General features: G+C 43.9%; 1 protein-coding gene across 1 annotated transcript in view; it reads right to left on the minus strand.

The window, feature by feature from the left end:
• Nucleotides 1-5871: 5871 nt before the first annotated feature.
• Nucleotides 5872-17457, minus strand: part of DGKQ (diacylglycerol kinase theta) — a 112185-nt gene continuing 100599 nt past the window's right edge. Inside the window, exons 22-23 of the mRNA XM_067553384.1 lie at nt 16087-16239; nt 5872-14548 (exon numbers count right to left, since the gene is read on the minus strand). Of these exons, the coding sequence (XP_067409485.1) occupies nt 14450-14548; nt 16087-16239 (252 nt within the window). The 3' untranslated portion in view covers nt 5872-14449. The remainder of the gene's footprint in view (nt 14549-16086; nt 16240-17457) is intronic.

Genomic DNA, 17457 nt, shown 5'->3' on the forward strand with positions numbered 1-17457 from the left:
GAGACGTATCATTAGTAAGTACAGTGTTCAGACCATGCCGTTGAGGCGATGTGTGTCTCATGCCTTGAACAGCTGGTGGCAAATTAATCCCAGGTAGACCCAGGCGTCAGCCGGTTGCGGCAGTGGGGCCCACTTGGCCACCACATGTAATTTCTAATGGCGGACAGTGAGAAGAAATACAGCGTTAGCAAGTGTGTCCATGAACAGCCGGCACGAGACTGTCCTGCGACAGTGCAAACCTGAGCCATCAGCCCGCGCGGGTGCACACCCTGCCGAAAGACCGTGGCCATTTACCTGGAAAACAGAAAGTATCAGGAACGAGGACCTGGCTTGTGCTGGGATTAGCTCATCAGCCAATAACCCGACCTGGCAGACAGCTGGACTGGCTGAGCGACGCGGCCTGGACTGCTTTAAACCAGCAGCAACGCTTGGCCGGCGGTTGGTTGCTCAGTGCGTATGATTGCAGCTGTGATTGCGCCTTTCCCTGCCTCGTTCCCGCCTGAGCCCTGCCTCATCTCTGACTCCTGGCTTCTGACTCTTTGAGCTTGACTCCAACTCTGACATTAGGCTGGACCACCCACACCCTGTGGTCTGTGACACACAGAGCTTGGCACACGTCCCGTCAGTTCATATCCTCCGAACAGTGGTTCCCAGTACATGAGAGCTGCCGTTTTCCCTTCTATTATCGACCTATCGATTGTTCCCCATGTACAGTTTTGGGGATCACCCTGACCAGTCAGGGATGGCGTCACTGCCTGCCTCGTAACGCTGCGGTTCTGCGCTCTGACACCGTGGCAAGCCAACAAGCATGAGGTCTCACCCTGGCTTCCACCAGCCTCGTTACTTCTTGCAGGGTCTCCTCAACGATGCCTCCTGGTGCCGAGTGCCCCCAAATCCACCTTCCCACATTCCTACCTACCAGCCACTCGAGCTTTCCCCTGTGGTTTGTCACCGCCGAAGGCGACACTGCCCCCGCTTAGCAGTTCACCTGGGTGCGCACACACCGCCGTTTGCACGACAAAGAGCTGCTTGACTACAAATGGACAAGACGTTTATTTAATAGAAAAACCATCGATTCAAAGAGGAAACAAGGGACAGAAAACACAGGCCAGGTGCACAGAAAACAAACAGGCGCAAGCTCAGGCTTTGCGCTCCTGAACTGTCTACATTCCCTGTCGCCGCTGAACAGTTTCTCAGCGTGCCCGCTGCCCTACAGGGGATCCAGTGTTTCATGGACGACCTTCTACGAAGATGTTGGCCCTCAGTTTCTGGATAGTCTTCGCTTCCAATTCCTTCCCTTCTAACAGGGGTCCCCCCTTTTTCTCAGCCTGTGCTCATTCATGGTTACACAGAGTAGGGCATTTCCCAGACAGGGGCTTGGTTTTCAATTTCAAGTTGTTTCAGTGTTTTCACAGTAACTGTAATGGTCCAACGTTGCCTCTGCCTGGCTGGAGACTGCGAGGTGCTGGGGAAAACACCCCGCCGGATTGTCTCACTACACTGCCGAGAGGTGCTGCTGCGGTTGCACGCTAGTTACAATTACAACCTCCTACACATCGATCTATCCCTGCATGGCCAGCACCGGTACAGATCTGCCAAAGACATTACAAGCTTTCATACCAGACCTGACTCGACATAGTGTGATTCAGCTGCTTATTTTGGGGGGTTCTCTCTCTCACCACACACACACACACACACACCCACCCCCCTCATTTTCCCCTTGAGTTGTCTGGACCTTGATTGGCACAGCTGCCTTGTGAGTTGATGCTGGAGTTTTGGCCACTGGCCACGAGGGAAGATTCCCCTCTGCCCCCTCCTCCCTGGACACAGTGTCCGCTATCTTGTTCTCCAGCCCCTCAACATTTAATTTCTGTATCATCCCACTGCAAAGCTCTGCTGCAGAGTAGCAAGCGGGAGTCGGCTCCTTTTGTTCTATGGAGCCATGGTCTATTAATGGTCTAAGCCAGGGGTTCCCAACCTTTTTGGCTCGAGGGCCACAGATATAATTTTTACTACCCAGAAGGGCCACCAGTCTCCACCAGCAGCCCCCCCCCAACCTCCGCCCAAAGCTACTGCAGCCAGATGGAAGGAGCTCAGCGAGGAGACTACCTCCCTCCTCACTGATCTCCCGGCCCCCTGGCTGCAGCAGGGAAACCCCATGTCCTGTAGCCCCGTGCGCGCCACTTGGGTCCCTGGGCAGTGGCTCCTTTCTGCAGCCAGTGGGAGGGGAGCAGTGGGCCACTTTGAAAGCCCCCACAGGCCACTTTTGGCCCTCAGGCCACAGGTTGGGAACCACTGGTCTATGGTCTAATAATACCTGAACTGCTTATTGACCAGGTAAGGTGTGAGCTGTTTCACAGCCCATACTATGGCATAACACTCCTTTTAAATCACAGAGTAGGTCTGTTCAGACAACAAGCAACGCCCCGTTGTGTATCTTCCCCTGCCTGCATTAGTATGGCTCTGAGACCTGCACTGGATGCAGCAGCGCACAATTCAAACAGCTGCTGAAAATCTGGACTGGCCAGAATGGGCGTCTCTGATAAAATCTCTTCCACTGCATCCAAACCCTCCTGGCTGGCATCTGACCAAACTGCTTTTTCTGGTTTTGTTTTCTAGCACAGGCTTGTGATAGGAGCAACGGCGTCGCTGAACCCTCCCACACGTTTCCCATAATAGTCAGACCTATAAACGATTGAACCTGTTTCTTCGTTTTGGGGACAGGACAATTCACGATAGCTTCCACTTTCAGGGGATCTGAGTGGATTTGACCTCCACCCACCCAGTCACCCAGGGAAGGGATCTTTGCTGCCCCTATCATACACTGTGAGTGTGTCTACACGAGGATAACAACATCTGTGTCTGGCCCGAGTCAGCTCACTCGCGCTTGTGGGGCTTGGGCTCCGGGGCTGAAGAAGAGGTGTGTAGGGGAGAGGGTCCCAGAGCTCAGGCTTCAGTCTGAGTCCAAATGTCTACACAGCAAATTCGAGCCCTGCAGCCCAAGTCAGCTTTGTCCCTGTGTAGACGTAGCCTGACACCTTGCCTGTGAGGCCTGCCTCCCTGGGGCTTTTCAATCCCTTCCCCACCTGTGCTGTGCGCTCCCCTCAGGAGACACTCAATGTTGCAAAGCCCCGGAACCCAGGCAGTGCCTGAGTAAATCGCCTCTGGAATGTGGCTCCTGCACTAAAGAAGCCAAAGGGCAGTACCTTCCGCTCCAAAACAGCCCCAAATCAGTAACGAATGCAGACTTTTCCGGTGACTCCGTTTCCAAGGGAATTTGCCAATAATCCTTCGTTAAATCCGAAGTAGTCACATCTTTGGTTTTGCTAAGCACATCTAACAGATCACCCACACGAGGACAGAGTATGCATCTGGGACTGTCACAGCACTCAGTTTTCTATAATTCATGCACCACTTTACTCTACAGTCTTTGATTGGGACTAGGACACCCGGGGAAGCTCCGGGACCGTCACGCCATTAGAATGCCCACATCTAGCATGCTTTGCATCTGCCCCTGGATCCGTTCCCTTGTTGCCCCTGGAGCCCTGCACGCCCGGCTAGTTGCTGGGTATGCCTCCTGGGTGTTCGTGTGCTGAATGAGGCCAGGTTTGTCAGAAAACACCTTTTTGGTTTTATAATACACCCGTGACTTCTCTTTTCCACTGGGGTTAACCCTTCACTTAATCAATGTTCTCTTTACCCAGGGGCATTACATCTAGGAGAAGCCATATTTTGTAGTCCTCATCTGCATAGCCTCTATGTTTATTACAGCTGATCTGTTATGGTAAACTTCCCATCTGTTACTATATACAGTTTGGGTAAGCCCTGGCCAGAGGATTTCTGTATATTGTATGTGACTTTATTTTGTCTGTCCTCACCCAACCTGCCTGCCCACCTGGGGCTGTGGGGAGGGAAGGATAGGGAAGTGCTATGTAACCAGCACTGTGCCAGTTAAGGCCCACTGCAAGCAGAGAGGTTCTCTAGCAAGGTGCTTATGGGTAGTTTCTGCTCTTCTGTGAACCCCCCTGAAGCTTCAAGAAGTTTTAAGTTGAGGCTAATCATTTCTACATTTAAAAACAAAACAAAACTGTCTTGTTACAGCTTCTTACATGCCAAGATCACAGGGAGGTTATGAAATTCAAGGGCCAAAATCCGCAGTCAGTCCCACTGATGGAAAACCAAATACTCCACTCAAAGGAATGGAACCATTCTGGCTTCATTTCAGCAGAATTTCACTCAAAATTGGCATCTTAAGTGCTTATAGACAAACCGGGCACCAGCTAGCATTTATACAATGAACTATGCTGGAGACAAATTCTAAACGTAGGGTGCACTGCACCAACAGCTCTCCCTCCAGAAATCATGGGTGGAAAGCTTTTGTTCCTGAGGAAGTATCTACAGGAAACATTGTCAACCCAAGGTTTTAAGGCTCTTGTTCTTTTGAAATTCAAGACCTTTAAAACAATGAAGGATTTCCCTGTTACAAAATCAAAGATGGTAAAACAATGGAAACTTCTGAAGATGCAAAATGCACAGCAGCAGCATCTCTAGCGCTGTGAGCTCCAGTTCTGTAAAGGATCTATATATTGAGGTATTGCTCTAATTAAGTCTGTAGGCAAGAGGGCAGCAATCCTAAATGGTCAAAGAAACTAGATGGCGAAGTCCATCAACATATTCTAGGTGATAAATCTTTTACCTTGCAAATAAATCAATAACCAATCAAAGCCATATTACAACTACAGTGATGCTGTCATGACACTCCGTCCCTCCACCCCAACCTGGAGTATCAAACTTCATTCTCCGACTTGGGAGTCATCTGTCAAATAATTCAGATTTTAAAATTAACTGATCTGCTACAACCACCAATTATCTCACTGAGATTCAGATGCAATAAAGTTCTGGGCACACATTTTCTTAAGCATAAAGATACGATCAAAGCTGGGGACACAACATAATGGGCGTATCAAAACTCCTTCCAGGAAAAACGCATCACTTAATCTTGTCAACAAGAGGGATGAGTTAGAAAGTACTGTACAAAATATTTCAAGCTGAGTGTAAATACCTGAAGCAATTGCGTGAACCTAACTTTGAAAATCTGGACCATTGTTAAAATTATCCACGAGGGAAAAACATAAGCTTAAAAAACCCCAAATACCATCACAATGTGCTAAGAAATAAAGACAAAAGCAGCTAAACCTTTTTAAAAAGCTGGCACGAAAGACATGGTGTAGGATAAAAATACAGCAAAATAGCAAATAGCCTGAAAGTTGCAGAAGAAAAATTTGAAAGTAGTTAAATACTCAGGTGTATCAACTATTAAACACCATGATCTGCAACACAGAAAAAAGAGTAATTACTTGTATGACACCCACCACAGCAGTATGTAGGTGTCACTACAGAAATTCAGGAAAGAAGCCAATAGTGCAGCATCAGAAAACAGTAGCCATAATGATGGCACATTAGTTAAGTTCATGGAGGATAGGTCCATCAATGGTTATTAGCCTGTATGGCCAGGGATGCAACCCCACGCTCTGGGTGCCCCTAACCTCTGACTGCCAGAAGCTGGGAGTGGCTGACAGGGGATGGATCACTCAATGATGGCCCTGTTCTGTTCATTCCCTCTGAACACCTGGTATAGGCCACTGTCAGAAGACAGGATACAGAATACTGACCCTCTATTGCCGGTCTGATGTTTTGTTATGTTGAGCACTGTGTGCTTTTGGACACAGCTGAACTGTAAAATGCTCAATCAAGCAGTGTCTGCAGAATGAGTAAAACAAAGCAAGTTTGTTTGCTCTTTGCAGAAACACATTTCACCATTTGTAACAATGGAATTTTAACCAACACACACAAAAAGACACATCCAAAGTGTAACAGAAATTACCAATTATATTTGTCACAGACATAAATTCTAGTTATAGATCTCTGATACTCACAAATTATACTTAAGAATACAGAATTTCAATCAGTGCAAAATGTACAGTCAAAATTACACACACAACCATATTGCAAAATATATACAGAATTATTCTAAGAACATAATCTGAGGACAAGCTAATGTTTAAATATAAAAGAAAAGTCCACCTCTTTTTTTTTAGTCACTACATTTTAAGAACATTAATTCATATAGACAGATTACCTGCATAGTGGTTTGCAAGGCAGAAAACTAGAAACTAGTTATACCATGAAACCCCTGTTTTTAAGATCAAACCACAAATAAACATATGTGATGTGCTTTATTAGTGTGAGGCACGCGACATGGAAATAGTATTCAACCACGTTAATGGTTATACTTTCTACAAATTGTTTCCAAGATTATTAGGCTGAAGCACAAAGAAAAGCACTACACAATAGCTGAACTATTCAGTGGTCAGTTTAGCTTAGCTTGTCAGTGTAATCCACTTGGACCAACACGTTACAACATTCACAAGAAATGCTGTGAGACATCATGAAGTTCCTTCTTTTTAAAAACTTGTTCATCTTGTTCAAAGAGCTGGTCCAATGAAACTGGCTGCTTAGAATAGACGGAAATGGAAAATAATACAATTACTCAGATATCTGCTTTCAAATGCTAATTTATCACATCTATGGAACTTTTGTTTATAGGATGATAATCAAACTTTTTGATGGCTAACAAAGCAATCTGTGCTTCTCTGATTTTGATATCAAGATATCTGGTCGTCCCCCCAAATTTATCTCAATCTACAGCTTCACCAAGGTATATTACTGTTAATCTCTAAGCTATTTCTGATCTAAAATTTTCTCTTAGCACTTTTGAAAAGCTGAAATGAGCCAACTACTTCTATGACACAGACCTCAACATTTTGATTTAAAAGAGTTCCGTTTCAATTTTCCAAGCATCTATATTTGCTCGCTTTTAATACTTACTCACTAATTTCTTAGGCAACTCTTGCTACTCCCTATTTGGCAAATTTAAAAGCATAAAAGGAAGAGATCAATGGCCAGAGCTGCAGCCTCCTGCCCTATAGAGGATTCTGCATCCCTTACTGGTGTACATTTGGCCCAAGAAACAGCTGCCTTTGGAAGCGAAGGATGGTTGCATGGCACATTCACTTTAGGCAGACAGAGTCCAGGAACCGGGTAATAACCAAAATCGTCACAATTTTGTGCCCAAACACAAGGAGTGTTTGTCCTCCTTGAAATGTTGTCATCTGTAGGAATTCGTATATGGAAAGTTAAGCCTTTTAAACAGATGTTTATATTCTGAACTGCTACCAGAGAAGTGTCGAAAGTCATGGGGATTAGTACAAAACGGCATAAATTGAACATAAATGAAGCCACATCGTCTGAGAACAAGTTTCCTCTTAATAGGTAAGCTAAGTGCATTATGTCTTACACATGTTAAGGTGTTGCTAAACATAACATATAACTAGGGCGAGTGAAAGTGTTATTTTCATTGCCCTATAAAAAAATGCATATCTGTTTTGGAATACATTTTAAAATCACTATATACATTTGTTTCAAGAGCTCAGACCAACTTTTTCAACACCCTACTCAATTGTTTATAAAACCATCTTATAAATTATCATAAAAATAAACTCGCCCTTTATGAAGAAATGTTCAATCTAACACTTGTATCAGTACAAAGTCGGTTCTATCAGTTCATAGCAGGAAAGACAAGATCCACACTTACATCTTTCTGAAGGGTCACTTAAGAGCCCAAAGTAAAAAGGCAACTATTCCATTCATGGGAAGCAGAAACAATGCTTCAAAACATCAACCAGTGCACTGTGTCAAAAGCTAATCAGGTGCGTACAATCAATACCGCCATTCTGTAAACATCAAAACTGCTGGTCTAATCATACATTTAGAAACAATTGTAATAAGTTGTGTTGAAACCATTGCATTCCATGTAATGCCTTTACACTGGTCAGTGCAAAAGCACACAGAGGTCACAGGAGTGAAGGCCTTTCAGTTGGACTTCTTATCACACGTACTGTGTGTCAAATTAACTAACTGTCAACATTATGAATACATTTAAAATGAATCTCATGCGTTATCAAAATTAGTCTATCAAACCTAATTCATAGAATAGCAGCCAATTTATAATTGTTTAAAGTTTAAATGAACTTTCAGTCAGTTAGATATAAATACGTATTGCAAAAATGTTACAATCTCCTCTCCTTCCCTAACGGGACATTTAAAGAGTACAGTAATTTCAACGAAATGGATGCTAGTGAATGTTACAATCACAAGAGTAACTAACATTTTAAATGGCATTCTACAGACTTATTTGTATTTTAACCTGAAAGTGCATCTTAAGTCTGCAAAAAGGTTTTCCTCATTTATAATACAAAAACAAAAAAGGCAGTTTTGCCATACACTAAACAATGTCTTCTGCATTTACCTGTTAAGTGCAAAATGTATGTAAAATAATGACAACACACACTACAGGATCTACGTTTGAAAAAAAGCCAAAGTTCCCAATATGAATCTGAACAACTGAAGGTAACTGAAAGTCTTTGCATTTTGTGGCTGTTAAAGGACTTAGATGGAAATGAGTGGGTAGTCTCAGACCAACTGCTAGTGGAAAAGCGTTCAGATCAATTAGCATGATCAGAATTGGCACTAGTTAGCACACTCATCATCAGTTTCAGCAGAAGGGCTGAGAACAAAGGACATGAAGGTGGCACCCGCAGAGGATGGGTGAGGCAAACCATCACCGCAGTGGTGGGAAAGCTGGGTGTGCTATAGACTGAAAGAATGTCTATTTCCAGGTCACAATGCTGCCTTGTTCAAAAATTACACAGCTGAATGATAAATAGACTGGACAAATACACAAAGCATCAGGCTATGGTACATTTTAAAGCATTTGCACTGCTACAGTTTTATCATTATTAAACCTTACCAGTTTCAACAATTTACCCCAAGTATACACACTCGCTACAACGGTTTAATTTGGCTATCTAGTCGGCATTGTTTAGCAATATCTGTACTTGCACAACAGTGGCCTGGGCCACTGCGTGAACAACATACAGACACAAACACATTCACCGTTCAAACATCCATTCAAAGGTTAAGATCTGGATTGAGTAGATAAGGTACTCTTAAAAAATGCCACTTACACAATAGCTTGTAAAGGATAGGAAGTATTAAGGAGTAAATATCCATTCTTAAGAATTTCATTCATTATTTACAGTCAGATCTACTATATTACTACGGTGTGTTCCTAGATTTGTATTAACTGTATTACACATTAAAGAGTTGTGGTTTATTTTAATATCCAGGGCCTGATTTAAATCTACAAGAAGATATACAGAGGTAAAGCTAGAATATACGCTGATGTTGAACTCTAAACTCCAAATTGTTGTGCTAGGACTTTATAACCAGTGTGTCTTGTCGAAACATGCAGGTGCCTTAGATCCATGTGGTTTGTGTTGAGAATCTTGATGACCGTGTATCTCATGGACCAGCAAGACGGGACTCTGCACATTTTCCAATGACAGTCCGAGAACGTGTGTGCTATTGATAAGGGCCTGAAGCCAATGATGTCTGAATGCGGTCACCCAGCTAAATCCATGCAAGGTTATACCGTGAACAGAGGGTCAATTAGCCCAGACTACTTAATAGTTTTTTGGCAAAATGTTGCAGATTCACTAAGATCAATTTAGTTTAAGTATCACTAAGTAGAAGTTTATACTGCACTAAACCAGACTGAGTGTTGAGGGCATAAGTTACAATCATAAAAGCCAGAAATTCTGAAGTTATGACTAAAACCCAGAGTAGATATTGTGTCCTTGCCCTGTACTAGTCAATAACATACAGATACACGCACTTATCTATGACTTTATGCCTTAAACATGGATTTTAACTGGGTGACTAAGTTCTGCTCCCTTAATTGGGGGGGGAGGAGAAAAGGGGTTTGGAAATTTGAGACATTGAAGCGGCACTTTTAGTGACCCACCTTCTCCTCCTCCCCTACGGAGAGGGTCTGGAAAGCCAGGAGGCCAAATGCAAGGAAGCAGACAGGCAATACAAGGGTGCCCCAGGGCTTGCAGAGGAGGTAATCCAGGGAGCAAGGCGTATGCTTGGGAGAGCACAGCGTATACGTCTCCCTATGAGCCCACAAGGACCACCAGCGAGCATGGCCCAGCCTCACTATGATTTAACCTCACTCCCAATACTGTTTCTGAGCTATCTACGCCCCATGTTCTAACCCACTCTAGCTTCAGATTTGTTGATGCTATTTTAAGCAGTGGCCACGGGCCATTGTAAGTTTATACAATCATCACATTTTACAACTTTACCCGCTAAGAGCCAAGGATGGTACGAACCATGCATTAGAACATCGAAGTGTAATTATATTGCATTATCTCACTGGATTTACATAAAACCTAATTATCAGCTGCTATACATATTGAACGTAACTTATAAGCAATGCCATCTTTCTGCAGGGAAGCCTCAAAGTAATTAATATGAATGCAAACGCTGTACATGATTAATCCTATCTCCACACACAGCATGTGTAATTTTGATGAAAACAAAAATATAGCTCTGTGTCCCTTAGCATCTCAGCCTTTTTAAATACCTGAAATTGAAATACCTTAAAAATAGTTCGTTCAGACAATTCTTCTCAGTTTTTAAGGTCGTTTGCTTACTCTGTGTATAATAACTTTTCCATTCCATATGCCCAAAAACCTTCTGTGTCTTGAAAACACAGATGATATTTAAAAATCAAAGTAAGGGACAGAAAGGCCATAAACATTAAGCTTAAAAAAAATCTATTCCATTTTCAATTCCAATGTGCTAATCACCAAACGGTCTAGATACCACGTATATAAGACTTCATTTCTGCATGACAAAAAGCAAAAACTTTCCACCACTACTTCTATGAACACACTATCCCTATCAGGGTCATCTCTGTAGGCTGTCTGCCCTGAAAGCGCTATTGCCCCGGACTATGGGAGGTGTACACAAAGAGAGGGAGCTTACACTGTGCTCTAAAAGTGGAAAGACTCTGGCGTTTATACCAACCAGGTGGTAGGACATTCCACAGTCAAAACCCTTCCACTTCAAATACACTGTCCCAAGAGTTTCACCATAGGGATCGTGAACCATGCTATTTCAGATAGCAGTGGGATAACAGGGGAGGGAGCTGGGACTGAGCGCATTAAGATCTGTGACAGTCAGACCAGCAGCATGAAACAGATCCAGCATGTCAACTGGAGCCAGCGTAGGAATGGCGCACTGGTGCGATGGGCTCTCTGGTGTGATCTGTGCTTCAGTTACACCATGGTTTTTGCAGTCAAGTCAGGTAGAGTCAGATGACAAAAACATTCATCTCCATGGCCAGGTCTGCATCCGAGAGAACAGAATCGGTCTCTCAGCTACGTGAAGTCAAAGAGCAGCTTTCTCCTGGCCACTGCTGCTCCTCGGGTACCCATGAGCAGTGATGTATTTCCTGAGTCTGTCAAACTCACCCCGCGAGAGCCGACACCCTGAAATACAATGCTTTCCTCCTCCCACTAGCACCAGAGGCACCCACGCTCCAGTTGAGCTCAAGCCACCTGCTTTTCATGCACGTACCAATTTCCAAGCGCTGAAGTGAAGCAGAGACTGTGTTCGAAGAGGGAAGAAAGGTCAGTGCCATCAGTATATGGTTAACTCACTCTCAGCAGAAGTCTTGTTCTGAAGGTGAATCAGATGGGCATGGGATGCAGTTCTGTGGCACTCTTCAGGTGAGGCCACTTGGGGAAAAGGAGCTGCTGTCTCCTAAGGGAGTAAAGAGCATCTCTTGATGACGGACGGCAGAAACTGCAGTTCGACCAAGCAGCATTTGCCCTGAAGTTTCAGCTCTGCCCATGGCATTAAGGGGACTATCAAAGCAACCAGAGCCACAGCCGTGCCTCATCCACATCTGAAGCATGACTAGAAGGTGTCTGTAGCACTAGTAGAAAACAGATGCTGCTGCTGTTGGCTTGCAAGCACTCACTGAGGAGACAGTGAAAAGGGGATGGCTGGCAAGAACACTGGCATCAGGTAACTGCTTGCTAAACAAAGGCTGGGCTGTTGCACATTCCCAGGTCTATCGAATGCCGTCTGGCGGCAGCACTCCCGTGGGGCATGGCGTCAGTGGTCTATTGCACAAGTAGGCGCAAGAAGAGTCTTTTCAGAGCCTCTGCTTGAATGGCCGAGCCATGCTACCAGGGCTGGTGGGGTGGTCACTGTTTTTCTTGGATTTGCTGCTCCCAGAGCAGAGGTGGCTGTAACGTATTTCATCAGTTCTCTCTACAGCACAGCAGAAGTGTGCCTAGGAGCCCGCTAACAGGACTCAGGTTCATGAGGACAGGGCTGGGAGCAGTTCCATTCGTCAAGACTTACTGGACACAACGCTGAAAGATATTCATCCTCTTTAACTGTGTGGGGTAGGACTGAACAAATTCCTTCCACCACAATTGTTCTGTACCTTTCCACACAGCTACTCAGTTCCATTCCTTTCACCCTGACTTAGGTCTCTGGAGAAGCATGCTGACGCAGAAAGAAGGGGTGTTTAGAAAGGGCCATGCCACAATGGCTGTGGATGACAGATTTCGTGTTCTATCAGCCCAGTAGCCCTGGCGCTGGGCAGCATTCCCAAACGCAGAGTTTTGGAACTCCTCTGACCCACCAGTCAGATCACCTAACCTGGGCTTACAACACACAGTGGTCCAGCTACGTAACAGTACAGTCACTATGGCCCAGATCCTCAAATGTATTCAAGCGCCTAATGTCCACTGAAATCAATGCGAGTCATGTGCCTAAATACCTTGGAGGATCTGGGCATACACCCCTTCTCCACGCCTCCAAATGCTACGCCATACGGGTAGCCTGCAAGAGAGAGCAGTATCTGAACAGTTCTGGGGAACGCTGTTTGGAGGAGAATACTGGTCAATAGGCCTTTCATTACTTCATTGCTAAATTCTCAATCATCTGAAGCCACATCATTTCTACAGCACACTGGGTGCACGCTGCCACACATAGTCTCACTGAACATGAACTGTGCCTCTTCATACACTTAAGGAATTAAACTCATGTGTATTTCCATTTCATGTTAGCCCACAACACATGCACATAGGGGTTGGCTATGTCTACCCCGTAAGCTGGGGGTGTGAATCCCCTGCTCGCGTACACGTGCTCACGGCAGCTCGATGAGAGCCAGCGCACGTCTCATTAGCAGAGTAGCCATGGGAGCACAGTCAGCAGAGCCATGGCTTCGCTGTGCCGAGTACATGCGCACAGATTTCAGGTTGGTTTGTGTGTGGTACAGTTCAACCATGTCTCCACTGCCTGTACTGTCCTGGCTACACTGAAGTGTATACTCACGCTAGCTCTTACCAAGGTACCATACGTGTCTGTGAGCAGGGGAATCACACCCCAGCTCATAGCACAGACACAGCCTTAGTGAACTGGTAGTCGAGCAATGAAACGGGAGTTTTCAGCAACTTTTTACCAGAATGAGTCACCATTCTTCTCTTAGGGAACCATTCTTTCCTGTAGGGAAAGTCACAGTCACAATACATTACATGGAGGACTTTTTTTTTTTTTAGAAAATGAATTTGAAATAAGATAAATAAGGACATGTGGAGGAGCACGGAGTCATCAAAGTAGAACACTCACTAGGGAAGAAAAATAAGAGCCCAAGAAGTCTCTTGTCTACATATATTACTGAGGTAATCTTTGCTCCCATTTACTCGAGAGAGAACCGCTGAAATGTAACAGCCCTTCAAGGGCATTTGACTGATGAGTCCGGAAGAGGCTAGACCATTTCGTAACTGTTTAAAAGATACATTTGCCCCCATTCACTCCGTCCAACTAAACCATGCTGAAACCACACTGTCTTAGCCATTTTGACTTTTCTCCTCTGTCCATGGCGCTCTTAACGTATGGATCCTTATCACTGCAGTTATTCATCTTGAGTAACGTGATCTAGAACAGTAATGTCTCAGATGGTGCTGTTTGGTCTTACCCAAGAAGGTCCTAGCACAACAGCCCAGAGATGAACTACTGTTGGTTTGTTTGCTGGAAGACTAGTGGTCAGGGTTAGTTGAGCAGAACCTTGCAATGACTTGTCGATGGAAGATGATGTAACGAAAAGGCTAGAAATTCCTTAACAAAATGCAAATTTTGCAAAAATCAGTGTGAAGTGTTCCACATGGTGGATCTGTGTTATCTATTTGTATGCACCAAGAACTGGGTAATGGTTTATGAGAAGGCTATCAAAGGCAAACATTTCGAATGAAATTAGTGGTCTATAAGTAGGTGTGTGTTAGCCACCTAATGAGGCACAATCATTGAACAAAACCAGCAGAACACAGTACTACGAAAATGGAATAAACGGCAGGCTCAGGAGAAAGCCTTCTTTACCAAACCCCCGCACACAGCTGTACAGTGCAGGCTTGTTTCATTGACAGCAGTTGTGCTGCTTTCCTTCTATAAAGGTCTACCAAATTTAATGTCCCACTTCAGTGACGGAGACACTATCCATTCTTGTCTCTTTCAAGCTTCCAGTTTTCTTCTGCTTCTGTTTGGATTTTTTCAACATACGGACCTTAAATAAAACATTTGTAGAGACAGTTAATGAGAGCAACAAAACCTCTCTTTATTCAGGCATAAACAAAATTAAGAAATTTGTGCTTAGTAATTAATAAAATATACATTAATGCCGCAGCAGAAAAGCAATTTAAATAGAGATACTATTAACTCACACTTGTCTGTTTTTATTCCTCTTATGATTTTATCACCCCTGAGTTGAGAAAAGTCTAGGTTTTGATTGTTTACTTAGTGCATTTAAGAGCACTTTCTGTACAGTGACTCTAAATTACAAAATGCAAATGTGTGTCTCTTGTGCAAGAAGGCAAGAGTTTTTAGACGCTGTCCCTCTTTACCAAAAAAGTTAATTGTTTTCAAGAGACAAGGTGGATGAGGTAATAGCTTTTATTGGAGCAACTTCCGTTGGAGAGAGAGAGAGAGAGAGAGAAGCTTTCAAGCTACACAGTGCTCTGCTTCAATATTCAGGCGACCAGAAGAGGAGCCGTGTGTGGCTGCAAATATTTTTCATGTAGAGAGACACATTCTGGAAACTCCTATCCTTTTTTCTAATGAAAAAGCTTGGCGTTGTAGGAGATTTCTGGGGCTCTTTCTGCAGTGACAGATTTCTGCAGTCATTCCAGCGCTATCTTTCAAGGAACTTGTGTGTGTGTGAAAGAGTCATCAAATGCACTGACAGGTAGTGGAAAAAAATCATTTTGCTGCTTCAGTGCCAGCAGAACCGTTAACTCCTTGGCTGCAGGTACACTGGTCTCTGCAAAGCAAGCTGTAAATACAGGGGCTAGCTACACAGACAGAGCCTTACACATTAAAATAATAATATTCATTAAAAGTCAACCTGGACTGGCCCTTGGCTTATACATCCACAGCTCCGTAGTCAGTTAACTGGGAGCTTTGATAATCCCAATGACATATTTTTAATCGAATTTAAATCTCACAATAAGGGGGAAACTTTACTCCTGTACAACCCCCCAGCTCCACCTTTCCTTTTCCCCTTTCTCCTTCCTCTCCCATTGCTTATGCTTCTCATTTCTCCACTTTCTTGCCAACTGGATTCTGTCATGGATCCCTTGGCCACTGAACAGGGAGTTTACCGTCCCTCATGCGCCATGTTACTGGATTGTACAAATATCCCTGACCTGCTGCAACACAAACAAAATGTAATTCGAACATGGCTCGCTGCTGTCTACTGCATGGCTAAGCCACATTACAAAACACCCAGAGGTCTATTCTGTTCAGTCCCTTGATATTGTAGTTTTGCTAGTGTAGACAGGCTCCTAAACTAATTTATTTGAACTTCTTTGAATTTCATAGTGTAGATTCTATCGTGTATATTCGTCGAACAGTGATCACATTATGTCGACTAGTACCTTAAAAATTAAATGCACTAACAGGATGAGGAGCCAGAAAAATAACATGAGATGAGTTAAACAAACAGCACAACTGAGTCTAAGGAACAAAAATAAAAAGGAAAAAACCTGAACTGCAACTATTTACATTTTGCTAATGCAAAAAAGCAAACTGGCAAAGCAAGCTTACCTTTGGTCCTGCCGCTGAAATGATAATCTGGCCGGGTGGCTGGATCCAGGGCTCTCCATCTACTTGCACGGGGATTGGTTTCTGAAGCGTAACACGGAAGTACGATCCTTGAGCTATGCGGATCCCTGATCGCAGACCGCTCTGTACTTGACCCTATCGGAACAGTGCATCAGAACGGCCATTCTTTTTTAAAACTAGTATTTATTGGTCGAAATAAACCTGATCAACGCAAGGACAGGTGCAGATCATGTTGTGACTTAAGACTTTTGCAGCACTGGAGTGCATCCTGGCCTCTTGAGCTGTCTAACACCTAGACGCTTCCAAAATCATGACCTGAATGTTTAAAAAGTAACAGCTGTACTAGCCCACATACTGCAGTAAAGCCCTGATCCAGAAAATGGCTCCAGGCCAAGGGACCTCAGCTTAGGCGGAGCTTCACTGACATGCAAGGGGCTCCCCATTGCTGTAAACTCATTTGTAGGATTAGGGTCTAAATTTGTAAGGGATTCCAAGTCATTCTTACGTTAAAATAAAGAATTTTAAAAATCATATCTAGAACCAAATATATGAGAATACATTCAAATAAAGGCTAGTTTTTCATCCTATTAAGTGCTCTGCCATCATATGCTCTTGCTATCTTAAGGTAATAAATTCCACAGGTTATTTGCGCATTGTGAAGTAATTACTTTTATAATTTTTCTCCTTATATTTTAATGAGAAGCTTATGAACAACGTAGAATAAGATGACAAGTGGCTTCCACCACATTACACCCATGTAGTAAATTTGGAAGAAAGTGGATGCAAAAGCAAATCTCAAATAAGTTGATTTCAAATTGTTCAGATGAAACAACATATGCTGTATTAATATACTAATTATCCAGAACCTAATAAAGCAACCAAGGAAGCAAAAATGAAGTCAACTCTACCCATTCTCACTTCATTTGATTAGATCTCAGCCTTTGAAATTTCATTCACTGTCTCCTTGTATTTTGTGAGGAGGTAAACAAAAGCACCCAACTGACCTAATCTATACCTTTCATTGTTTTGTGTGGCTAACATCTTCTCTCCAAATTAAACAGTCCCATTCAGGGCTTGATTCAAAGCCCTCTGAAATCACTGGGAGTATTTCCATTTTCTCCAACAGGCTGTAGATCAGACCCTCAAGGTCTCCAAAACTTCTTCCCTTCCAGCTCCAGCTCTCTTCTGCATCTTACTGAAACTGGGCAGCTGAATAAGGATTTCCCGAGCAGGCTTCTCAGGCTGTCAAAGCCCACTCTCCACTCCAGTTACAGCCAAACATCCCACACGGTGACATTGGACTACTCTGTGTGTGTGGGTGGTTGAAGTCACCTGTGCATGCTGCTTTTTACA

This window comes from Emydura macquarii, unplaced genomic scaffold (assembly GCF_026122565.2).
Source record: "Emydura macquarii macquarii isolate MOO-44397 ecotype Brisbane River unplaced genomic scaffold, CSIRO-AGI_Emac_v2 contig_1451, whole genome shotgun sequence".
NCBI lineage: Eukaryota > Metazoa > Chordata > Testudines > Chelidae > Emydura > Emydura macquarii.